The 26,414-nt window shown below is 48.5% G+C and overlaps 1 protein-coding gene across 1 annotated transcript in view; it reads right to left on the bottom strand.

Annotated features, from left to right (window-relative positions):
- Positions 1-537: 537 nt before the first annotated feature.
- Positions 538-26,414, bottom strand: part of LOC138580905 (zinc-binding protein A33-like) — a 138,819-nt gene continuing 112,942 nt past the window's right edge. The window contains exon 7 of the mRNA XM_069651823.1: positions 538-2,666. Within this exon, the coding sequence (XP_069507924.1) occupies positions 2,134-2,666 (533 nt within the window). The 3' untranslated portion in view covers positions 538-2,133. The remainder of the gene's footprint in view (positions 2,667-26,414) is intronic.

Here is a 26,414-nt window from a genome sequence, read left to right as displayed (position 1 = left end):
GCCTGCTCTACAATAAGTGTAGAGCCTGGTGAGCCTCAGCGACTCATGGTTACCCCCAAATAAGACGGCCCCGGGCGTAGAGCTTTAGGAAATTCTCCCCAAGATGACCAAAAAAAAGCCACACTGCTCCTGCTGAGGTAGTGATGAAATTATCTGCCTAACATTGGTGGATCCCCCTGTAATGTTGAAAGTGTCATCCAAGAATGCAACAGTTTTGTTTCCGGTTATGTGCCAGTATAAACTTCGCTGAACCATTGCAAGATCCTGAAAGTGCTTCTGATTTGTTGTGTCCAAGCCAAATTTAATGGCTACTAAGGCAGTTTTGCAGGTAGCCAGTTGTAAACAAGACAATTTCCTGCACCTATTAGACAGTGACACATACATCTTTCATGCAGATGTTCTAGTCCTCCACACCAGTCTGAATGCGTGTACAGAAATGCGCTGGAACATATTTGAAGTGAATACAAGTGATTGGCTACTTCTGTCCAGGAGAGGCTGGCCACCTTCCTGAATGAAATAAATAAGGCTATTCATGGCTGGTGTATAAAAATATATTTTATTTAAGAATAAATTTAAATCTAAAAAACATTTGGAAGACATTAAAAATAACAATTCAAGACAACATAAAACAATTGGTGTATCTGAACTCTGCATCCATGTAACCCTGAAAGCAGAGCCCCTCACCTCTGCATGGTGGTCTTCCTAGAGCCCTAAAGGAAATGGCGAGGTCTCGATATTTAAACTGGGCCCCTTCCCCCACATATGGATGTGCGGCAATTGGGGATTTCTAAGGACACAATTAGCTTCCTGTACTCTCCACCTCAGAATACTTTGGACCCACAGATCGGTGCTCTGAAAGCCAGCTGCATCAGTGCCTTATTAAGCAGTATATGTACACACCCCTTGGCCTTAATGACCACGTCTTAGACAATTGTGGGGCTGCTCCGATGCAACCTTGGAGAAGTGCAATCCTAAATCAAGTGAAAGGGGAAAGCACCCCAAACCCACCGTGCTAGTGCTAAGCGTAATACCAATGAAACTTGAATAGTTCAAGGATTACAATGCATCTTAGCAGAAAAGGTGATCCATACATACAGCAATTACCTGGTGTGACCATGGCCAATGAGGTCACCTGCAGGGCCCTACTGTGGAGGATTAAAACAAAAAAGAAAAATGCAGATGAAGCAAGCAACACTTTTCTGGCTTTATAGTCAACATTTCAAGATTAAAAATCTTGATATGCTGGCAGCCCACAGTAAATGCCCCTAAAATGGTACATATTTGAAGTACTGTGCTGCAAATGCAGCTCAGGGAAGTGGATTTTTGGAAGGGAGAACAGAACATCTACCAAGGCCTCAAATCCCACATGGTTGCATTCCGAAACAAATCTTGTGCTCTGAATATGCGCAAATACTGTTGCTGGTTTGAAGAACCCCAAAGTTGGGTGCCAATGTCATTTATACCACAGCTGCATATTAAACTCCATAGAAAAATCATGCTTTGAAGACCTGCATCATTTTAACACACTGGTCTCATGGCTAGGTTTGAATGTAGGGCTCACAAGTTTCCAGCCAAGTGCATCTGTTCACTAATCAACCAATAGAAAGAAAATTAAATAAGGCTATCCCAAATATTCTGGTCCACAATTATTTTTTCATACCTTTTACAAAAACACTGCAAAGCATCCACATGAGAGAACAAACTGTATAATAAGCATCCTTGTGCCCAGTAGAGGGGCCGTTGACAAACCCAATACATGGGCAAAAGGGATAGTGAACAAGGTTGGTGCAGGGAAGGGGAAAGTCAGGTTCTGCTCATCCTGCATCTTAAAATTGTCCAGATTAGATTCCGAATTGTCCTCTGAAGCAAGTAAAAGTTCACCTCAATAGTCACCCAACAAAATATAGTGCATTGAAAGCTCAATATAAAGCTCCTTACTGTTCCCGAAAAATGTTTGTGCATGCTACTGAAATTTTCTATCTGCATTTAGTAGAAAAGTATCACACCAACAGTTGATCCTTGAAGCCAATTGCAAGTTTGCAGTCGAGCAACATTCAAAAGGCTAGGTGCAGTTCCGAAACTCTGGGCTGGTGCCACCCTGTGGGTACAGTGCAGAATTATTCCTCTCTCAGGCTAGTGACAGATGGTGAGAATCTCAGATTTTCCCTGAGACCTACTAGCACAGCAGCGGAAATAGGGAAAGAGTTTGGAGTTTGTGATGAAGCCAAAAGTGTGTAGATGACACATGTCCTCTGCGTTGTAGAAGGATAAAAGGGCTTCCTCGAAGTCCAGGTACACACCAATCTTCTGTGGTCTGGTTGTCGGAGCTAGCACCCTGGAAGGTGCCTCGCATGCTTTGTAGGTGCCAGACTCATCCAGCCGCAGCATCCAGACCCCATTACGAGGTATCAGATCAACATGTTCTTTCCTGCTTATGGACTCTTCGGTTACACCTAGCACCCATGCAGATGCTTTCCCCACATCCACCTCCCAGTAGTGTCTGCCAGAGGTGAAGCCTTGGGATGCCAAGACAGCCAGTGCCTTACTGAACCTTTTGGGCTGAAGAGGCCGCCAGCATGTGCTGCTATATTGTACACTGGTGAGGTCTTCGGACAAGAGAAGGTTGCCGTGTGCAGTTTCAGGATCCAGAGTCAAGCAGGAAGGAGCTGATGAAAGAAAATACACCCTTAAAAAACAGCAGTGTAGGACATTAACTGTACTCATAATGCGCTGGACATTAAAAATGGCAAGACAAGCAGCATAAAGTTCTTCCCTATAACTCCTACATGCATCATACTACAGAAACATTCAATAGCAGGGCTCGGCCACCTTTGCAGTTTTTGCCAAATAGACCCCGGTGACGCTCCCATCAGATGTTCGGAGCAAGACAGGGCCATTTAAAGATGCAATAGAAAGAGTATACTAGACTGCTGCCCACATCACTACTCACCCAGGTGTCTACAGTGAATCAAGCAGCAGACTACATCCAGACATGAATTTACATGTTGGTTATTGCCAGAGTAGAATTCTCACTTGTATGCCCTACTATATGTAATGCAAGTGATCTTGTATAGGACCCTTCTGCCACCATAGGTGGCTTCACTATAATCCAGAAAATCTGGCTGGACCTTGGGCTGAGTGTCTAAGGAATAAGCGACTGGGGTGGTACCTGAAGACAGCCATTTTGCTCTCTCCAGTGAGTGGCATCTGGAAATGCTTTAAGGCAGAGTTCAACCTTTGTCAACTCTCCCAGGACAGGGCGTCAAGTCATAACGTTGGGCACCTAGACGCTGAATCATCCCTAGAAGCACAAACACAGTATTCAAGTGGAACAGTAAGGTTCACCAATACTTCATGGATGTCAACGAACATTTTATTTTGGGGTCCCCCCAGTTCCTAACCCCAACAAAAAGGTTTTCTTTCAATGGATTTGTTATTAAACAATCCACTAGATACCGAACAAGTAGTTGCAGGACAGGAAACCAAGCCTGCTGCGACTGAATTCTGGTGAACAGCCGGACTCTGGTAATGAAAATGCCTCACATCACTGGCTTGAAATGAGTTTATTAAAACCAATGATTCAGGTAATTAATAATGCTTAGTCACACAGCCAAGATGCGGTTCGACCCTCCGGGTCTTTCTAGGCAAAATGAAGCAATTTCAAAACTGAGTCAAGCATGTATATTGGTAATTTTCATGAACTTTATTTAAACCAAAACACTAAAAACTTGTATGTAAAATCCAGTGCCAAGTCCAACATTGCCCTGTGAGAAAACAGAAGTTATCATATGCAATATCACATGGCGATATGACCCATTCCGTTTGGGAAAGGGAGTGAAGTCCTGCATTTATAATTGCCTTTTGGGACTTGTAGTGCTGAGCTCCCCAATGAAATGGGGCATGTATATTATGTCATATGGCATTTATATAGCGCCTGCCATTGGTATGGCCTCAAAGCGCTGTGGGCTGAACACCCTTGGTCCAAAATGTGGATTAGAATTCTAGAATGTATGTGCTTTTTAACCAGTATAAAAGCTAATTATGGGTGATTAAATCCCTGATAGCAACCCATGGAGATCTGAATAGTGGTTGGATGCTGGGATAGACCGTCAGGAGAATAGGCGCGTCAAGGTGAGTGATTACATGCACAGCTGGACTGACATTTTTTCATGGGACTCTGCTGCATTCTAGATATATGCAGGTGGGTGGCTGTTCGCCGGGACGGATACAGCTATTGTGTTGAAGTGCTATACGTACCAATGAATTGAGGCGGATATCCATTTACCATGAGGTTATGCAACACGTATCCCTTCGCGGAAAGGATTCCAGTCTGCCAAGTGTGGTGTCACGTGCCAGAGTGAGTCTGTCAGGGACGGGGAGAGTGGAAATAAAGGCATCACCGGAACTGGCGTGTCAGCACCAGTCTGGGTTTACACAGCCTCAGGAGTAGTTGTGTGTTCCTTTGTGCGCAGCGAAGCGCCGCGCCATCTGGCCTAGTTCAGGCCCATCATTCATGTCAGGTGCCATCACCAACACCCAACCGACATCACACTGGCGACGAGGATGGGATGTCAGAGCCCCACGCGCTCACAGCATGAGCCGCAGATCCGCATGCCGGGAGTGAAGGAAGCCGTAACTTCAGGCCCAACACTCTATGAGGCCCATCAACATCCCGCCAGGCCGCATATCAATACGCGCAGAAGCGGAGTCTCACACCCCCAAGTTCCACAAGGAACATGAACACGCCGGGAAGCCTAGTCTCATCCACAGCACTGCAGACAACAAGTATTAAGTCAAGCACCCACAGGCATCTACTTCAGGACACGGCGAGTGCAATCCAGGGACAAGCCTGGGACTACATGGAGCCCCTCTCACCCAAAGAAGGGTGGAGCCCCCGCTACCACTGTGCAGCCCCCACCACCACCTGTGGCTGCACCCACTGCATTAAGGGACGCCCATCTCACGTAAAGAACCATGTCCAACGCCGACACAAGCCGCTCGAGAGCTAGCGCGAGCCCATCAACAAGGAGGGGTGCCAACCCAGATCACCCCGACCCAGTGCGCACCACACTCATGCCGCCTTTTGACCCTTTCACCACCGGAGCAACCATTTGCTGGGAAATCTGGCTGCAACAGTTTGAAATGCAACTTGACGCAAGGGAAATCACAATAGCAAAGAAGAAACGCACGTTCCTCTTGCTCAAAATCAGAGCAGCGGCGTTACGCCTATTCAACGCCATCCCAGACCACGGAGACGCGGACAACTACGATGCTGCAAAGAACGCACTCACTAACATGTTCAGGCCCGACCTCAATCCGGACTATGACCGCTTCCATTTCTGCATGGCCAGACAGCAAGAAAATGAAAGTGGACAAATTCCATGCCCGCCTATGCGAAATGGCAGTCGGCTGCGAGTTCCCCAACGAAGAGTTTGCCATCCGTCTCCAAACAATAAATAGGATTTCATCCGAAAAACTGAGGGCTATCCTATCGGAGAGAAATGTATGCCTGTCCGGAATTCTCTAAATGGCGCGCCTTCGCGAACAAACAGTGGACCCGGTAGCGGTAATCGAGGCAGCAATCCAACAACTCCCGCTCGACAACCCCAAGCCAATAGAAGACATTGCAGCCATAATCGATGCACCAGAACACCCGAGAACAAAGCGAGCGAAGAGGAAACACCTCCAAGCCCCAAACGTCACAAGGTAGACAATGCATGCAAATGGTGCGGTGGCCCATGGCATAGAGGAGAACCTTGCCCCACTTGGGGATCAACGTGCCGCAAGCGCAACTGCCTCAACCACTATGCAGCAGTCTGCCTAAATACACCAAACAAAAGCGACCGAGAGCAAACACTGCGGCAGACACAAGAACTCCGAAAGAAGTTCGCGCCCCGAGAAACACCTTGCCAACCAAGCAAGAAGGGTAGGGTGAGAGCTGTAGACCACACCCAGAGGTCACCGGACACAAGCAAAAGCGATGACAGCGCATCGCCCAACAGACGGGACAAAGAAAAACGAAGGAAACCTAGCAAAAGAGTACATCGCATACACCTCATCTCTGCCATCGAACTGCAACGGTCCAGACAACGGAATAGGCCATCATGCACGGTCGTGTCCAACGCAAAGCCACTGCGAGTAGTCAGACATGGGCGCAACTGTTAACGTAATGCCAGTATCAGCATTCGACAAACTTCGCCCAACACCCAAACTCCAAGAAAGAAAAGTTAGACCATATGCATGCGGCTGCAAGAAACCCCTGCCGGTGCAAGGGTCATTCAAATCGGACTTCTCCCACAACACCATGTGCCGAGCAAGAGTCTACGTCATCAACGCTGGCTGCGAAACACTACTAAGCTGCAGAACCACAGAAAAGCTGAGATTAAGTCAATTTGCCTTCAGCATCCAACACGGAAATCAACATCACAAGGTATTCCAAGACATCGGGTGCCTGAGGCGCAGGTCTATCAAACTCCACATTGACCCCACTATCGAGCCAAAAGCTGTACACCACCGCCAAGTACCATTCCACATGAGAGAAGCAGTGGAGAAAGAACTGGACAAACTGGAAAAGGCTGGCATAACAGAAGCCCTCGGGAACAACCCCGTGGGTATCCCCCATGGCAGTCGCGAAAAAGCCCAAACAACCCAACGCAGTACGAATCTGTATAAACATGAAGCTCCCCAATGCAGCCATCGGGAGGGAACGCTACCTTACACCAACAAAAGATGAACTCATTGTCAACCTAATGGGGGCAACAATATTCAGAAAGCTCGACCTTAGGTCTGGTTACCACCAACTCAAACTAGCCAAGGAGTCGAGATACATCACCACGTTCTCCTCCCTCCTCGGACTGAGACGCTACAAGCGTTTAAATTTCGGAATATCAGCAGCTGAAGTATTTCAGCACGAGATCCGGAAAGTTCTTACGGGCCTGGAAGGGACAACAAACAGTGATGACATCATTGTATATGCATCCAACGAAAAGGACCACCTCAAGCGCCTTGTGGCAGTCCTACACAGACTAGAGGAAGCCGGACTGACCCCAAATGCCTAAAAGTGCGAATTTGGAAAATTATTATGCTTCGGATACATAACGCAAAAGGGGTGTCACCGGATCCTGCGAAAGTCAATTACATCAAGAGCACCAAGGCCCTGCAATCCGCCACAGAAGTAAGGAGCTTCATGGGAATGGGAATGGCAATGCACTTTGCGAGGTTCATCCCAGACCTTGCCACATTGCAAGTCCCCTCCGCGAACAAACAAAAAAGGACCAAAAGTGGCCGTGGTCGCCCACTCACCAACAAGCTTTCCAGCGAATCAAGGACACACAATCTGCCTCCACAACGATGGCATTCTTTGACATTTAGACACACGGAACTCCTAGTCGACGCCAGACCAGTCGGCCTAGGGGCTGTGCTTACCCAAACTGACAACGATGGGACGTTTTGCCAGTTGTGAGCTAACCAAAACTGAACAAAATTAAATGCACATAGAAAAGGAGGCCCTCGCAATTGTGGGGATGCAGACACTTCAAAGTCGACCTGCTGGGCAAAGAAGCAAAAGTGTTCTCTGACCACAAACCACTCATTCCAATATTCAGAGGATCAGCGCCACATCCCCTAGCACGCATCGAAAGGTGGATGCTACAACTCCAGCCATACCACAGAGTACCGGGCAGGGGTGGAAAACCCAGCCGATTACCTGTCTCGCCACAGATCAGGTAGAATGCCATGCGACGGAGACAGACGAACGTGTGCCACGTAGTAGCCTGCGCCCGACCACGGGCCCTGACCCTGCAAGAGATAGCCCACAAGACGGAGGCCCACAAGATGGAGGCAGACGCCATTTCGACCCACACCACCCTCGCCATCCAGTCAGGGAATTGGAACTTCTTGACCTCCATGGCTCAGCGCACCACATCTGCCCAAGTGAAACTTTAAACACTGTTCGGGATCTGCCACAAATTTACAGTAGCTCCCGAAGGGGTAATACACAAAGGCCACTGAATAGTGTTGTCCGCATCACTAGAAGATAGGGCTCTCAAACTAGCCCACAGCGGGCACAAAGGCATTGTGAAAACAGTACCTAAAATCCAGGATGTGGATGCCCAACATGCAACAGCGAGTGATGGATTGTGGCGTCCTGTGCAGCCTGCCAAGCCACCAAGAGAGCCGAGAACCCAGAGCCAATTATCAGTGCCCCGTGAAGCAGCAAACGGAGGGAGCGTCAGCATCGATTACTGCACGATTGCAGGAGACTACCTACTCGTCCTGGTTGACAAGTTCAGCCGGTATCCCGAAGTTGAACACGTAGCGTCAACCAACGCTGAGACCATGACTCTAGCATTAGAGAATATATTTGCAATATGCAGAATCCCATCAAAAATCAAAAGCGTCAACGGACCACCCTTCACCAGCCAGGAGCTACGCCAATTCTTCCAGGATCTTAACGTACGACACAAGCGGATCACCCAGGATGGCCACAGGCAAATGACGATGCTGAACAATTCATGGGATCACTCAACAAAGTCATCCACGTCGCAAAGGAATGGGGACACTCCTGGCTAAAGGCAGTATATAATTTCTTGAGGACCCACAGGCAGACCCCACTCCGACAGGAATCAGCCCAGCAGCACCCATGTTTGGGGTACCCATACAAGTGGAGTTCCCCGTACATCCAAGGTCGGTAGCACCTGAGCCAGACCTCTCAGCCATAGATGCCAGGAGGACCAACAAACGTAGGAGAGCATCACTAGACGGGCCCGCCACCGGGAACAAGGTTATAGTCAAGAACCGAGCCATGTCCAAGATGAGGTCCCTGCATTTCGAATTCCAACCCTGGACAATCAGCGCCGCGAATCACAGCATGATCACTGCCACCAGGGGAAGCGAGACAGTGACGAGGAACATCACTTCAGGAAAGTACCGCCCGAGCTATGGAAAGAAAGCCCAAGAGCCACAAGTGAAGATACCAGATCACCATGTCGACCACAAGGCCGAATGGCACCCGGAACATATGAAATGCCATGGGAGACAAGGACGCCGAACCGGCAAGAAGATGAAGTTCAGCCCGAGAGCCCTCTGGCAGACGATCCTGAGAGGAGCCACCCCCAATACCACCTGCGGGAGAGGCCAAAACAGTAGTCCCGCCTCCAGGGGTACGTTGTAGATGGAATCTACCAGCAGGTGGTCCTGCCCGGACAGAACCTGAGAGACTAGAATAGACCACCTGTTGTGATATGTCATTGTTAAAGGTTGTGGAAAATAACATTCCAAGTTGGGGGAAGAATGATGCCACATGCCGGAGTGAGTCCGGGTCACGTGTCAGGAGCGGGAAGAGTGGCCATAAAGGCATCACCGGAACTGGCGTGTCAGCGCCAGTCCGGGTTTATGCAGCCTCAGGAGTGGTTGTGTGTTCCTTTGTGCGCAGCGAAGTGCTGCGCCATCTGGCCTAGTTCAGGCCCATCATTCATGTCAGGTGTCATCACCAACACCCACCCGACATCACACCAAGTACGACCTTGGCGTCTCATTTTGTCATTTGGTGAATCAGGGTGCCCTAGCCTCATGTCTGGATCTCTGACCTAGGCCACTGCTTGGTGAACTGACAGTATGCAGAGGGGAGCAGCAAGTCTTGAGAGCCTTCTAGAAAGCAAGGTGATGCTCTATGCAGCAGATAGTTTCAGATATTGGAAGCTTGGACTGTTAAAAACTGCCCCCTTATCTCACCTGCCACCCTTCTGGTCAATTAAGTGACTGGGAAGAGGAGATGTGCCAGATCTTCGTTTGTGGGCCTGTAAGGTGAGTGGGTTGCAGATACTCTGCTCTAGTGCAGTGCTCAGTGGGTGATGCACAACCTTGAAGGTGGAACGTCACCTGATTGGCAGCCAGTGAAGGACATGGAGGGCAGGTGCAATGTGTTCTCTAGGGTCTAAAGCAAGAAGAAAACTTTCTGCAGTGTTTTGTATCCATTGGAGCTTTAAGTTGTGATGCAGGCCCCCCCACATCCCGTCCAGAGGACAATGGCCACAATTGCAGCAACTGTGTGGGAAGGTCAGGTAGGGGGAAGATGCAGAGCATGCACAAGTGTATGTAGCAGGATTTCATTAGAGTTGATGTGGTGGAATAGTGTCAAGTCTGAGTCCATAGTTCATCCTAGGAGTTTTACTATGTTAGAGGTGGAGGGGGGGGAAGAGGGTAGTCTTGACAGATCGGTTTTTCCAAGGTTGAAAAGGAGTTGGTTAGTCATCCAGTGGCCGATTTTTGTAAGGCATGAGGTGCGAGGAGCAGCTCATGCCTTAGGGGTTTTGAAGACAATTTGGGTATCAGTAGTTTTAGAAAGACATGCCGTGACAGTGGTCTCAGGTAGAATTTAAAGAGCGGGGGGGCATCCTGTGGTGTGTAACAAGCATGGAGTCAAGAAGCATGTTAAATATTTGGGATCTGTTGGGGCGGGGGGGGAATACCTCTTCAGAGCTGCATCCGACAGGAGAGTTGTCCCCAAGGGTGAGGCGGTCAATGGTGTTGAAGGTTGCTGAGAGGTCAAGAAGAATTGAGTGCAGTGGTTCTTTTGAGATCATCCCAGATGTAGACTAAGCACAATTCAGTTCCCATTATGGGGTCTCAAGCTACATTGGATTGTTTGAGGAGGTGGTTGGTTTCTGTAAGAAGGCATAGCTGGGTGTAGCCGGTTTGGTCAAATAATTTAGCTATGAATCGGTTTATTTGAGAGAAGTCTGTAGTTGGTCACCTGAAAGGGGTTGAGGGTGGTTTGGTGCATGGGATCTTGAATTCTGCTGGGAATGTCCCAGAGGCGAGAGAAGAGTTACTCATAGGCCTTGTGATTTGCCAGCACAGGTTTAAGATCATACGACAGGGGTTTCCAGGTGATCCCGAGGGGCAGCTGCTAGACAGCTGCTTTAATAATTCAGGGTGGAAGATTACAGATGGAATATATGAGCAAGCAAGCTGGGGGCAGACCTGAAAACCCTGTCATGGATGCTGCAAGGTAGGCATAACAGAGCTATTTTAGTGACAAGGTTTCTTTCAAGGGCTTTGTTGTAGAACTGGTCTGAGGAGTAAGCGGCAGGGCCTTGAAATCACTAAGCTTATGGAGTTCTGGGGCATTAGTGATTCTACTCCAGAAAGAAGATTTCAGCCCTGTAGGCTTTGAGCCGATGGGCATAGTTTGTTCTATTCTGCAACAGGTTTGCCCACCATCTGCGTTCTAGGGTGTGGTTCTGGGATTTGAACATCTGGGGAAGAATCCCTGTCTGTTAGAAGAATCTGATTGGGGTGAGTGGGCTGAGAGCTTCCGAGAGCCATCAAAGTGGCGGATGGAGATCTGGCCCAACTGGAGTGATAGGGTGGCCAGAAGCCAGGTCTTTACTTTCTTCCATGGTGGTGGGTGGATAGGTGGCCTCTACAATCGAGAGTGAACAGGATGGCTGCATTGTCAGTCCAGACTAGTGAGTGAGGCGGAAGAAGGGGTCCTAGTTCAGGAGAGCTAAAGATTGCATCTAGTGTATGCTCTGCAGAATGGGCAAGTGCTGATACTAGTTGTGTCAGATGCAGGGTATCCAGAAGCTACTGTGTCATGGGTGTATATAGTGAGATGGGGTTATGTTAGACATCGAACCAAATGTTGAAGTCCTGTAGCAGCGTGAGGACGGGGTTCAAAAATAAATGGCTGCTACAGAGTTAAAGGTTTTCTGCAAAGCATTGGTTTTATCACAGGGGTCTATGTATGAGCAGGAAGCAATGAGGGGGAGGAGTCGTTTTACTAGGAGGGATTTGCAGTCCGAGTTGCATGCTTATTCCCCAGTGTGAAATGGAGGTAGGATTTGTACAGGATAGCAATGGCCCTGCCGATTCGGTTATGCACAATGAACGTACCCTGGAGGGAAGGCCTTGCACGTAATAAACCAATGTCTTGAGAGCCAGGTTTGGTGAGGAGCTTCATGATTGATGGTAATTGTTTCTGCCTGGTTGGGGGTGTGCAGCAAGAGTGCTACAGGTGCCAGAACCTTGATCACGTATTTAATACAAATTAGGCTTCCTCCAAATTTCGAGAGCAAACAAAACCGGTTTTAACACCATTGTAACTATTGTATTCCTAGCAATCCCATTTAATACTTGTATGTGTCCATCCAAAGGGGATCCGCCTTTTGAACAGCGAAAGACCATTACAAAAAGAATAGACTGCATCTGCAGACTACTTTTCCTGTAATGGGGTTCCCCATGACCACCACCTCCCAGCTCCGACCTCACCCCTTCACCCATACAAGCCACAAGGATAAAATAAGATGACCAAGAAGATGTGAAGTAGAAAACCACAGAGTAAATGGTTGGACTCACTGCATACCAAGCGATTGAGTACACACATCCATCCCTGGTTGGCTCCACTCTGTTCTCTCGCTGCCCCCCCCCCGCTCCGCCCAGCTAATTCCATACTAACCTTAATTTAGTGGAGATGAGGGGGGTGGAATAGAGGGGGATGAAGAAAGGGGACTAAGTAATAAGATTACATTAGTCACTTTAAGGACCAACATGCATTCAAGCAAGTTCACATTGCTTCAGAGGGAATTCCCAGACCATGCAAAATCCAGGTTTAGACTCCAATCACTAGTCTAGTCACAAATGGTACGAAGGACTACCTGACCAAACAGTATTTGCTCAAGTGAAGATATGCATCGAGACCCCTTTATGTCAAGTCTGAAATGCTACAGGAGCAAATTATATAGTGAGCAGGGGAAATTGCCTTTGAGGGATGACTATTTGGTCTCGCAGGTTTCCAGTTCCTGAGAAATTGCCAGGAAATCCAAAGTCAGTTTCTTTAGAAACCGGATTGCCGGACCCATCGTTCACATTTCATTAAATGACAAAGGAAAAGGCACATCTGTCCCCATTGCTATGAGGGATCTCCCAGCCTGCAAACTAAATTAAGGGCGCTTCTCAATTGTTAATAGTCCTTGGACCAAATCCCATCCCCATCTGACCCTACCACTGTAGTCTCCCAGCTCTTGCTTTGTCCGGCCAATGTTCGTCAGATCTCAGTATTGTCATTGGACAAAAAGTTCATTCTTGATAGTTCATAAAAGAATAAGTCAGTGCCACAGAAAATGTGCACATCTTTGTTTAAACAAAATATCTCAAGTTCTGGGAGGGGTTACACCCTTTATTCAGTTTCCAGCAACTTTGACCTTTACGTTCCAATACTGCGCCTTGTATAGATGGTTACCAAAAGGGAACCTCAATGAGTCAAGCAATGTCTCAAAATCCTTAGGGCCCTCTAGGCCCCTTCGGTATTCTGATCACCATATCTCTCCCTTTGTTTAAAACCACTCATCTCACTCCACCATGGGTAACGTGGTACCTTTTCTGCCATTGGGTGTGCTTCAGTGGGATGGTGTGTCTGGTGTTCTTTTCCTGCAAGCCTTGTTGATCCTCACAAAGAGCAGAGGATTATTTCCAGTGCTCCCTTGTCTTGGTGTCCATTCTCAGGCTCCAGACCCACCACTGCTGCAGCATGGTCACACTAACAGTTAAGATAGTTCTTCGCCAATCTCCGTTCAGCGATGTAGACCTTCTTGGTGCTAGCCCTACAGCGTAGATTCTTTGGTTCCCCACACTACCGCTCAGTGTAGTGCAGTGTAGTTCTGCCGCTCTAGGAGGTTTGCACATCAGAGGCTCGCCTTTTCATAGGCTTCTTCCTCCTCCATTCAAGGTTTGTCTCTATTCTTGCTGTCCTTCAAAGGGGCGTATTGTTTGTCAGCTACTGAGCTAAAGGGGATTCAGGCATTACTTTGAGTCAATGATATAGGGCAATTTCAATGGGACTGGAATGCAAAACCGAATAGAAGTCTTTTCCACTCCCATATACGCAGAGCGTATGCCTCAGAGTAAGTTCCTTAAAGGAATGAGAGTCCTCATCACCTAGAGAGAAGTTGCTCCCAGTAAGGTCCAGCTTTCCCAGACCCCTAGGGAGGGTCTTGCTTAGCGGGCTCACCTCCATAGCCTCATTCTAGCGGTTCAGAAGGCATAATATAGGCCAACTACGCAGAGCCTTATTCTGCTTTCAGGCAATCACTCAAGATTCAATGACCATTAATACCACCTATAAATTCATACATACCTGGATGGTATGTAAACGCCAAAACTGAAATGATTGTTGGCACTGCACCTAAAATACGAAGTCTGAACAATGCATACAGCTCCTTTGAAATTGTGGATTTTACTCAGACAACCCTTTCCAAAGTTAGCTTACCATGAAAGCTCACAGAGCAGCTTAGTAAGATCATTCCTCCAAAATCAGACCATTCCTCGATTCCTCCAATTGTGCTACCCTGCTTTAGGGCATAGGGAAAGGGGAACTTAAATGGTCTTCAGGTACTGCAAAACAAGGCTGTTTGGATTTTTGCAAACCCTTGACCACCCGATCATGTGTCAGCAGCTAGGCGATCCCTACATTGGCACCATGCTTGTGGAATGCCCTTCCTCTGCACCCTAGGGCCTGCTCATCTATAGCCTTTTTGTTTGAATAATTTAGCCTCCTTGCTGGTCCTCCATGCCCAACAGCTCTTTGTTTTTGTCTGTCCTTGCGCCTCTGCCCTGGTGCGCTATAATTAAAATATACAGTGGTTGGCTCCCCATAAGGGAGAAGCATCTCCTAGACTCACCACCCCCTCCCAAGTCAATTATGGTTCTGTATCCAAGCATGCAATGGGATGCAGCCTCCACAAGGCTGTAGAATTCAAATGTCGGAGCCAACCCTCTGCCTAGTGCACTAATCTACAGAGGAAACGTTCTATGACAAATTGAAAGGTTGATGCATTGAACTGCCCGGAAACCATAAAAAGGACTTTATTAAAGGAGGTTGTGTCACCCATGCTGGCTCAGGACATGGTTTATTTGGGCATGGCATTTTAGAGGCTCAGCCAGAATTAAAGTCTAAAGTGGTGTCTGACCAATCTCATCCCGTCATTACCTCCACTGCTGCCTCCTCTGACTAAACCCTACAAACCAAGGGTGCTCAGAAAGTTCCTACCTCCCTTTATCAGTCTGCACAACTAGCGGAGTAAGGAGTGCCACCCACATCTACCAAGGTCTTGTATGATAGCATTATCAGGGTAAATCAGTACTTGGAGTCAGGTGACCTACACCCAGTGCCATTCAAAATTAGAGCCAGCTGGAATTCAAAAAGACATGCTCAAGTAGGCTCTCGAACTATGGGAAAAGACCCTGCCCAGAACCAGTGTATAAAACTGGATCGAATTACAGTCAGCTCCAATCCAAAATGGAGTGCTGGTCATTTCACTCCTAAACACAGCCATCAGTGATCGCTGCAGCAATGCTATTGAAAAAAGGTTCTAAATCCTATGTAGGTCCCTTCATCAAAGATGAAAACGCCATCAAAATGGTTGCACAGTCCAGAGCACTTTATTTGCTATGCTGGTTTGAGGTTGGGATTATTGAACATAATCTGCGCTACTGGGAGGCAAGTAAGAGATTACAGGGCTGGAGAGATGATCCAGGGCTTGAGGCCAAGGCCAAGTCTCGCAGTTCTGTCATGGATGAGTTGCAGAGGACGGAGAGTAGAAGCAGGCAGATTTAGGAAGAGGCTGTTGCAGTAATCCAGCCTAGAGAACCAGGGCTCGAGAGACAGCTTCTGGGGGAAGGAGAGGAAAGGAAGAATACCTCCAAGGAGGTGCAGTTGCTAGTTCGACTTCTTGGAGACGTCATATGTGACGAGAAGAGTGCAGAGTCGAAGATGACTGAGGTTCTTAGCCTTGCAGGTAAGGAGAGGGCCAAAGGGGTGCCACCCAGAGAGACAGGAAAGGAGGGTGCAGGTGTGGCAATGAGACAGAATCTGTCTTCCTGGCACTAAGGCAAAGATCATTGGCAGCACACCACTCCCAGATAGCACAGTCCGCGATGAGAAGAGGTGGCAGAGGGAAGCCTGAAAATGAGCCGAGTCATCTGGATCTCATTGAAAGTTGGGGCAAAGAGCAGCAATGCGGTAGGCAAAGGGTGCCAGGTATTGGGTGAAGAGCCAGGAAAAGAGGTTAGACCCCTCCGGAATACCACAGGTAGAGAGTAAAGACCCGAGTTGGACTTTGGAGGGTCGATCAGAGGGGAAACTGGTCACCCAGGTTATCACAGACAGTTGGGCAGGATGGCATGGTTGTCTGTGTCAAAGGCAGCAGAGTAGATCTTCAAGGATGTTCAGAAGAGCACTTCCCGTGCTTCTGACAGATCTGAAGCCAGACTAATGGTCATGGAGACAACAGAACTGGTGTAAAGATTGCATAGGAGAGTGCTTCAGGGAGGGAAGGGGGAAGTCTCCAGAGGCAAAAGGGTGGTTACAGAAATCAGCCAGAGCAGGAGCAAGGGTGTCAATGTTGTCCTTCATGGTTTTGGATGAACAGGGGAAGTGGCAGTGAAAGCCTCAACTAACACGTTTCATGTGTCGGAATACCGAGAGGACAGGTGGTAGAGTTGGAGTTGGCTTGGCCAGTGGGGTAGAGATGGAGCGATGGGAGAACAGGGAGTGGTCAGAGGAATGGAGGGGCAGTGGAGATCAGAGCATCAAGTGTGTGCCATGCAGAATGAGTTGGGTCAGAGGGAAGAATGGAAAGAATCGCAGGTGTCACAAAAGAGTACAGAGGAGGGACAGGGCGCATCAAGATGGATATTGAAGTTGCCAAGGAGTGGATGAGGCCAGCAGAGGTCCGCCCAATCAGATAGGAAGGAGGTGATCCGACTAGAAGGCTGATAGATGGCAAGAGTAAAGTGGCAATAGAGATAAAGCCTGCAGACAAGACTTTCGAAAGAGGAGCAAGTCTGCGTAGGAATGACAGTGGCAAGTATCCACTTGCGGAAGATCAGGGCTACACCCCCTCCGGACTGGGTGGATCTGGGTGCAGAAAGGGGGGGGGTCTTGTAGCCGTCAGGGAGGAGTGTCAAAACTCATGACAGAGCTGGCCATGAACCATGTCTCAGTGAGAGGACAGAGGTCAAGATCATCCAGGACCCGGCAAATGTCAGGAGTGTTTGACGGCTGAGCAAGAGTTTAAATTAGCAATGTGGAGAAGGTTGCTGTTCTTGAAGGACTTACAGGGAAGGGTACAGATCAGCGGTATGCCCTGCGGAAGGGAGGGTGGAAGTGAGGGACCAGGTGTAGTAAGAGCCCGAGATGGGGCAGGAAAGGAGAGGGGAACAACAGAAGATAAAGGGAAATTGAGGAGGCATAGGAAGCGTCCATCAAAGAGAAGGTTGGCCCGAGGGCCTTGGACCAGGACAGTACCATTCAGGTAAACATTAATGATGAACTTCGAAGAGTCGATGAATTTAGGAGAGTCGAAGGGGTCAAGTAGGGCCTCCCAGCGGGTGCCACCATTCATGGGAGAAGAGGAGAAAGGAGAGTCCTTAGATCTGGCGAGGGAGCCACAAAGGATGCTGGTGATGGTCTGTCTGGAGAAAACACTAGTGTCAGCGATAGGTAGTCTGGGTTAGAGACCAAGATATCCCTTTTGAACTTCTTCCTGCCAGACTTGGTGAGAAGGGAAGGATATGCAATGGAGAAACAGTTGAAGATAAGATAAACAGTGCCGTGGGTGGTAGAGAGAAGCAGGTGGAGGGTCAGGATAGGAACATGGCAGAGTAGCACAATGCAGTCACTGGGCCAAATATCAAAATTCAAATTCGAACAGTGGGTGGGGTATACTTCTCTGCTTTGAAGAGACGACAGGCACAGCTGAACTGCACATTCATAACATTTGTCGTCCGGATATTTAAAAGTATAGTCTTCATACTGAGGAAAGGAACTTTTTTAAAGGTTTGAGTCACAATGGGACAAAATTCCCTTGAGTCAGTCCTTAAATTCAAATAGTCCTAAAGAAGGTCTACATTAGTTGAAATTCTCTCGGATTCATCACGTCACCATGTGCTTCACACCATGGTCATTTTGAGGCAGTGGCATGGCTAAAAGCATGTCGAGGAACTACTTGTCTGAAGAATCAATTGAGAAACTGATCATATAAGCAGCCAGTCACCAAAAGGAATAAACTACATGAAAAACAGGTTTAATTGAACATGGGGGATTAACCATGAGCATGTGTTGACTGCATCATACAAGGGGCTCAAAATCAAATAAGAATCTCACTTCTATGGAATTTGAACTTAAGACCAATGTATTTTCAGAATGTAAGGCCCAAGATTCAAAGTAATTTCCCTAATTGCATGACTCATAAGTCCCTCCCCGCCCCCAGAGTATGAAGACAAATACCTGTAAATAGGTGTTCCTTAAGCAAAAGAAGTTTTTTTTAATTACAATAAGTGAGGTTCCTTTTGAGGAGATTTAAAAAGATCCATTAAGCTCAGAAGCAACCACACTTGGGGCTTTTTACTTAATTTCACTGTGAAATGATAGCCAAGTGACTAGCACTTGCATTTTCTATAGCACACCAATACAAGTGGTGTTTTAAAAATCGCATCTTTATATGCAATCCAATAATTCAATGGCCCAATCTAAAGGTCCATATGAGGCTGGTATGGTAGCTCACAGATTTGGGCAAAGTGTGGGTTAATCTACCCGAACTACAAGACCTAAACAATAACAAAATGTCTAACAGACAATCTTTTCACCAGCAGTAGTGTGCACGTTGTTAAATGCAGTCTGTGTATGCCCACCTTAAAGGCAAGTGAATGGGTTCTAGAAACATGGGGTCTCATTACAAATGTGGCGGTCTGGAAACAAGGGTGCCGTAAGTTCACCAGCAGCCTTGTTTCCGGACTGCCACATCAAGTCTGCCTGCTGGGGTCGCTGTGCCCAACAGGTCTGACACTGCAGGGCACAGCAGCCACAGAAGGCAAATTTGTCACGGAATCACCAGCACCATTAGAAATTGTGCCGGTGTTTGATAGGATAGGTTATTTATAATGCACTTAATACCCAGGAGGTTTCTAAGCGCGGACTCGGGGATCGAACCTGTGTTCTGTATCGTCTTGCTTCCAAGGCGAGCACGTTGCCACTGAGCTATACACCTATCCTCCCGAGGCTTCCATCTCCCCACTCCCATGAAGTCCTACGCCTTCCCGCTGGAACTTGTACTGGGAATTCAGGGGTTGGATTCAGTGTTACCGCCAACCTCATAGAGGCCCATGGTATGGCTAAGGAAATTCCTGCATGGGCAGTGGATAAGGCATCGGCTACATTTTGAGTGCTATGCATCATGAACACATGTTTTACAGGTCAATGTCTTTGTAGGGACGTGCATCAAGAAACTGGCTTTGCCGAGCAATGCTGGTGTACGTTATCAGTATAGACTTTAACAGGTGCTTCACAGCGCAACATTGGCATAAAACTAGAATGCTGGTATAAATTGTTAGTTTAAGTTATTTGTGTGAAGGTCAGTCAGTATAAGGACTTTAAATGTATGCATAAATATGACTGAATAGATGGGCAGGGTGCAATACATTCGTCAATGTCAGAATTTAGCAATTAAAATGTATGGGCCATTATTTTGCATTTAATAATTATGGGCCATATGTAATCAAGTGTTAGAATGCATATAGTTTTTTTTTAAATGAGATACAAGTGAATAAACTGATTTTGAAGTGTATTGTGGTACCCATCAAGTCCTCTTCACCTCACTCGTTCCAAAGTGTGGAGGCAAGGACAATTATGCCCTAGTTAAACATAAGCGAAGTAACTGCAATCCTCTTGGATCCTTGTGTATGTTGTGAGCAGAGGCGTCAAAAAATATTTTAAAAAAGAACATGGTGGGCTATAATGTGAGAACTGGCAATATTGGGGCACAGGCATCATGAGAATGCACCGTCAAATGCTGCTAGTGACCCGAAACAATCCACGCAAAAAACCACTGTGGCAAAGATTGGGTTGTAAAATGAACCTAGTCAACCAGGTTAAAGAATGTGGGGAGAAGAACCTAAGCAACTCATTGGGGTTGACTTATGTTGGCCTGCATGCACAAATGCAACCAACATATTTATGGCCCTCCACTCAAGTCAAAATTAATCAGCTGCCACATCAAGGCATGAACATCCAGGTGCAAGCTTCTGGTCTCTTGGGAAGTGTGAAGCACGTGTTCTTAGACATACTTAAGACAGCTACCCCTGCCATGTGGGCGCGGCAGTTTGGGGCATGCATGCCTTGGCAGACAGTTGGTCTATTTAAACCAAGATTGAGGCTATCCACCACAATTTGTGGGTTATAGCGCTCCTTATGGAACACAGCCCCAAGAAAACCCATCACCTTAGCAGATAACGCAACAGATCCATTTCAGCAAACTGAAATTAAAATAATGGTACACCATTGCTGTTGAGACTCCTACTCAAATAAGTAAAATTTCGGAAAACAGCAATTTCCATTTCCAACAGCAACAGTTAAAATAGCAAGAACAGTTAGTAAATTATCAGTTCACATTTCTATAAATGTGAAAATAATTTCCTGATGAATAATGCGTTCCTCAAAAGACAGAAGCGCCCACCCCACACAGGGCGATTCCACCCAAAGAAGGTAGGTCAAAGCAGGTTTATACTGAATAAACCCCCATCTCCCGCAACAGTGGTTTTAGTGTTTGCCGTCTGAAATAAGCAAGGTAGAATAATAAATGTGCCAGATCCTCCTTGTATGTATTGCACCAGGGGCAATATTGTCAATATCCTAGGTATGGAACAAGTTACTTACACGTAACTGTTCTCCAGCAAGGGTCTGGCATGGATTCACATGCTCGTGAATATTCCCCGTCAGGCTGGAAAATAATTTTGGAACTGTCTACAACCAATCACTGAGCTCCGGGTCATACTGCCACCAGCCAATGACTTCCCTCTACCGTAGACCCCCTGGCAACCATCTTCGGATTTGGTACCATGTAAAGTGGCAGTAGGACCAAGAGAAGGGAGGGTTTGCATGTGAATCCATGCCAGACCCATGCGGGGGAACAGTTCCTTCTCCAGCATCGAGTCTGGCATTGATTCACATATACAAGCAGTACAACATGCACAACCACGGGAGGTTTCAAGCCTCAACATAACCAGCTCTTACCTCACCAGGCTCACGTTCAAGTGAACAGGTTGCTCAGCACTGCTTGCTCGACGCTCGACTCTCGACTCTCGACTTCTCGCTGGAATCAGTGGACGCAGTAGAATTTCCTGAAGGTGCACATCGACCTCCACGTAGGAGTCCTTCAGAGGTCCAGCATTGGCACAGCAGACAGTAACGCCGTAGCAGCGATCGCCCTGGTCGAATGGGTTCGGATGGCCAGGCAGTCAGTTTGCCAACCAGTGACAGTAGGTGATACAGCCGGAGAGCCACCTGGAAATGGAAGGCTTGGACAGTTGGTTTTCCAGAAACTGTGCAAACCACATAAAACTAAAGCACTCTAGCCACATCCAGAGAGTGCAAAGTCCCTTTAGCCAGCAATGGAAAAAAAAGAGGCAACACCAAGGGTTCGTTGATGTGAAATTCCAACTGAAACTTGGACATGAAGGAGGGGTGAAAAGTAAAGTAAAGCCGCCTGCATGACAGGGCTGGATTTCACCAACGAGTCTTGCAGAGGTGAAGGCTATGAGAAAAGCAGTCTTCCATAACAAACTAAAGCAGAGGTGAATGCATAGGCTCGAATGCCCCCGAGGCCCCATTAAGCCTTGTCAGCACCACACCGAGTTCCCACTCCAGGGCAGGAGCCTTCACCAGCAGGAACGAGCAAAACAGTCCTATGATGAACTCCTTCACTAGACGGTACGACCACAAGGACGACTGTCTCAGAGATCTGGTGTAGCAGGAGATAGCCGCCAGATGTACCTTAATGGAGGCACAGGCCAGTCCCGATTTGGCCAATGACAGCAAATATGGAAACACGAGGAGCTGTGACCGCAGGTTGTCAATCTTCCGAGAAAAGCACCATATTGCAAAACGCTTCCATGTGCGTCCGTAGCATTTCAGAGTAGACAATGCTCTAGCCTTGGTGAGAACTTCCTTGCAGTCCGCTGGGAGATCATAGCCACTGAATTCTAGTGCTGCAGGAGCCAGGCCTTCAGGTTCAGAGACCCTGGATCATGGTGAAGAAAGGCGCCTCCTTCCCTGGCAAGAAAATACGCAACCACTGGATCATCCGGCACCGTCGGTGACCAATTACTCCAAGTAACAACGGCAAAGGAGGGAATCGCATACAGAAAGGCCTTCCAAGGGAATGAGAATGTGTCCCCCATGCTCCCCTGCTGGGGGACCCTGCACTTGGCGTTTGTCGCCGTCACAGAAGTCGATGTGGGGATTGCCCCATTTAACAGACAGGTTCTCCACTAGGTCTTGCCGAAGTTCGCACTCGTGGCAAGAGCGAAGCTCCCTGCTCAGTCAGCGACCGTGTTCTTTACACCTGCCAGATGGAATGGAGGAACATTTCCTGGGTGACAGCCCAGTGCCATAAGTCCTGCGCCACTGGAGTGTTCGGGACGAGGGCATCTGGTGCCCCAGTTTCCTGATGCAAAACAGCGGCAATAGTCATACCCACACCACCTTGACCTTTGGGACGTCAGGACAATTTGAGGGCCCAAAACACCGCCCGTAGCTCCAGAAGGTTGATGGGCAACATTTTCTACTCCGGCAGCCACGGGCCTCTGGTGTGAAGACTGCCTGTGTGGGCTCCCCATCCTTCCAGGGAAGTGTTGGTCGTGACCATCTCCTGGTGCAGTGGGGCCTGGAAATCCATTCCTTCGGTCAGAGTGCACGCCCCAACACCTTACCGCTTGAAGGAAACCGTCAGAGCATGATCGTGTCTTGGGAACTTCTGGACACCTGGACACAATGGGCATCGAAGAACTCCTGCAGCGGGCGCATCCGTAGCCAGCAGAGTGAGGTAAATGCACAACATGCTGAGAAGAGACTTGATAGCCCTCACTGCGGCAATCTTCAATGCTAGCAGCCGCTGCACTTTGCCCAGGATGGCTACCATCCTCTCTAATGATGATACACAAGTATGGCACTGGAGCCAGGTACCAATCGTGCTGCAATGAGTCAAGCAGGACTTTGTATAGTTTACTGAGAACCCCAGATCTGTAAGAAGGTGGACAGTCCTCGTCGTGTGGTTGACGGCAACTTCTCGCGATCTGGCCCAGAGGAGCCAGTCCAAGTAAGGGTAGACTTGGAGCACTTAAAGTCATAGATGGGCCGCCACTGGCACCAGGCACTTGGTGAAGACTGGGTGCAGACAACAGTCCAAAGGGAAGGGCCTTGAATTGGTAATGCTTCCCTTGAACGACGAAGTGCAGAAACGTGCAGCATCTGTGGAAGTTGCATCCTCCAGGTACAACGATGACAAAGTCTCCCTCTTTCAGCTGTCCGAGCACATGTTGAAGCGTGACCATTCGGAACTTCTGGGACTTTATGTATTTGTTCAGTCATCAAAATCGAGGATGGGCCTCCAGCCCCAAGTCTTCTTCCACATGAAGTACCTTGAGTAAACTCAGAGCCGCCTTGGGACCCGTTCAATCACCCCTTTCCTGAACGTGGCCCAAACCTCCAGCAGCAGCTGACGGATGTGGATTTCCTGACGACCCACCAGTGGTATTTGAGGACACTTTTTGCTAGTCTGTCCGTGGGCGAGAGCATCCAGCACCCAATGGTTGGTGGAGATTGTCTTCCACAGGCTGGCAAAATTCGCCAGCCGGCCTCCCACTGGGGTGCACTGTGGGGGCCAGATGTCCTGGCCGGTTCATTCCTGTATGGATTTAGACTGGCCACCTTGCGGTCCCCGACAATGTCCTCCGAAGGCTTTGGAGCGGCCCCGGTTGGTTTCCTGGGCCGAGGAGTGGGAGGGTTGGCAGTAAGAGGAGCCCCTGTCAAAACCCCTTGAAGATCAGGTAGACTTGCCTCCGGAGGACTGAAAAGGACAGTTGTCACTGCTGTAGCATGACCAGGGCACGTGCCAGCTCAGTGTGCCTTGATGGCCTGTAGGGATTCATCCACCACTTTCCCGAAAAGATAGTCTGTCGAATGGCATGTCCAAAACCCTGGTCTGGACCTCATGTCGGAGGTTGGTGGCCTTGAGCCAGCCACAACAGCGAAGGCAAACCCCATTGCTCATCGGACGGAACCCTGTGTCCGCGATGTCTGATGGCGTGGTCCAATGCCACCTCACCCTCTTAAAAAATCTCCAAAGCCTCGGACCTCCATCGACGGGAAGGAAGTCTAGTAGACGTGCAAGCTTAAACCACAGCTCCTGGTCGTAGCGTGCTACGATAGAGGGCCTTGATTGACGTTGCTGCAGAGTAGATACCATTGCATCCAACTTCTTCCCCTCGTTGTCTGAAAGGGTGGCCACCACAGGTCTGGCTGCTGCAGAAACCACCGAGTCCAGTAAGGGCTGGGCCCGCAAGCACAGAGTTCGGCACCCTGTACTTCTCTAGGGGAGGGGAATCTCTTTACCTGGGCTGTAGAATGGTTCCTCATAAGCGTCAGTCCTTCATCCCAAATGTCATCCAGGAGTGGGACTGAAGGGATTGTGTCCCTCTTCGCCTTGCAGCGCTGGTATAAGAAACCACCCTCCTTCTCCAGCGTGAGCTGAAAAGCTCTGATCATTTCATGGAACTATCCTCTTTCGGAGAGATCTGGGTGGTGGCAACAGGAGGTCCCCATCCCTCTCATCCATGCCAGTCATGTCCAACCCCATCTCACCGGTGAAGGGCAGCGGAGAGGTAGGTGAAGGGTGGCAAGGAGGCAGCGGGTGCCTCTTCCTCTTTGCTGGCGGTTCCCCCATTGCCAGTGGGGCCGCCAACACCAGAGCCGCTGGGGGCAGGTGGTGGCGTTTCCGGCATCCTACGGGTAGAGAATGTCAATTGACTGGTCTTTAGGCAGCGGCTGGGACGAAGGGAAACCCTTGCCGTCGGAGGGGCGCCTTGCATGCCTGCCCCTGTGGCCTTCGAAAGGGACGCTACAACCACCTCAATGGAAGGCGCCGCCTTAGTCTGGTGCACCTGGCCCTTGCACCCTTTTGACCTTATCCTTTGCAGGTAGGCCGTATGCCGTACCCAGTTTGGTTCTCTCCTTGGTCGTCTCCGGGGCCACCTTCAGCTTGCCCGGGTGATCAGACTTCCTCTTGGATGAAGATCCAGAGCGTCGACTGGAGACCGATGCAGCCGGAGATGGCGAACGCATCCGGCAAGTTGAGGAGCCTGCCGCAGCAGCACTCCTGATGGTAGCGGACTCACGTGCTTGGCCTTTTGTTAGAGTTTCCTCAAAATTCTTCTAAGCCCGCTCAGCTTCCCTGGATACGGGAAAGGCATGCTCCTGGGAAACACCTGGTGCAGAGTTTTGGCCGGCAGCCGTGTACGCCAATCCTTCAACGCGCAATCCTCTTGTGTTGGGTACAAGCATTGGGAATGCTTATCGTCCATGTGAACATTCTGCAACCCGCAGTGGGAGCAAAGCTTGAAAAGGGAAGGGGAATCATTGTCTGTCATGATCCACACTGTAGGCCTGGAGACTTTTCTGGAAGCTTCCACAAAATCTGCCTTTGAGGGATGCTGAAGAATCCAAAAACGGGTCGCCATTAAATTGGAAGGATGATCGATGGAGCACACAGGCTCGATTGACCGAAACTCTTCCCAAAAAAAACAAAATGCGCATTAAAAGCTTGAGAGCCAAGCACAAGGACTCCCAACACTTGAACAAGCAGTAAACATCTGCAGATAGCTGCCAGAGGTGGGGTTTGGGTAGAGGGCAGTCATGGGCTGGGACAGTATGACCCAGAGCTCAGTGATTGGTTGTTAGGAGAAAGACAGTTTAGAAATGACACTTTTTTTTAACTGAGGATTGCCAGCCTGACAGGGAATATTCATGAGCATGTGAATTCATGCTAGAGAAATGCTGCCACCACTGCTCATACAAAAACCACAAGCAAAACAGGCCCAAGTTAAGCATTTGATGAGATCGCTTTGTAGCCCATAACAAGTTACTTTGTAAGCCAGGTGCCATAGTCTCCTATTCAAGGGTTTCAAAATCTCCCAGGACTATAAGTGTGCAAACTGACCCCCTTGTCGCATTGCTCATTTCACTAGCAGATAGAATGTCTGGAGGAAGGAACAAATAGGGCACACCAACTTCAAGTTCCACCTTAACATACATTTCCACGGGGTGGGGGGGGGGGTTCTCATTGGGATCTTTAATGATACCTTTCTAAATAGCTCCTGGGTCAATGCAACCTTGGAATCGCTCCCTGAGCCAGTGGAGAACAAGCTCTGCCGAGATGAATAACAAATTTACAGCCCAGTTCTAAATGTGCTCCAGAATTGGAAGCCGGATGATACTTTAATCCACAAGTTGGAAAGGAGGAAATCCTGCAAGTAGTATTTGGTCACTCATTTTACAAGGCCATTTTCTTACCAAGCAATAC

This window comes from Ambystoma mexicanum, chromosome 3p, assembly GCF_040938575.1.
Source record: "Ambystoma mexicanum isolate Mex_15411 chromosome 3p, UKY_AmexF1_1, whole genome shotgun sequence".
Taxonomy (NCBI): domain Eukaryota; kingdom Metazoa; phylum Chordata; class Amphibia; order Caudata; family Ambystomatidae; genus Ambystoma; species Ambystoma mexicanum.
This window is presented reverse-complemented; position numbering and strand designations above follow the sequence as displayed.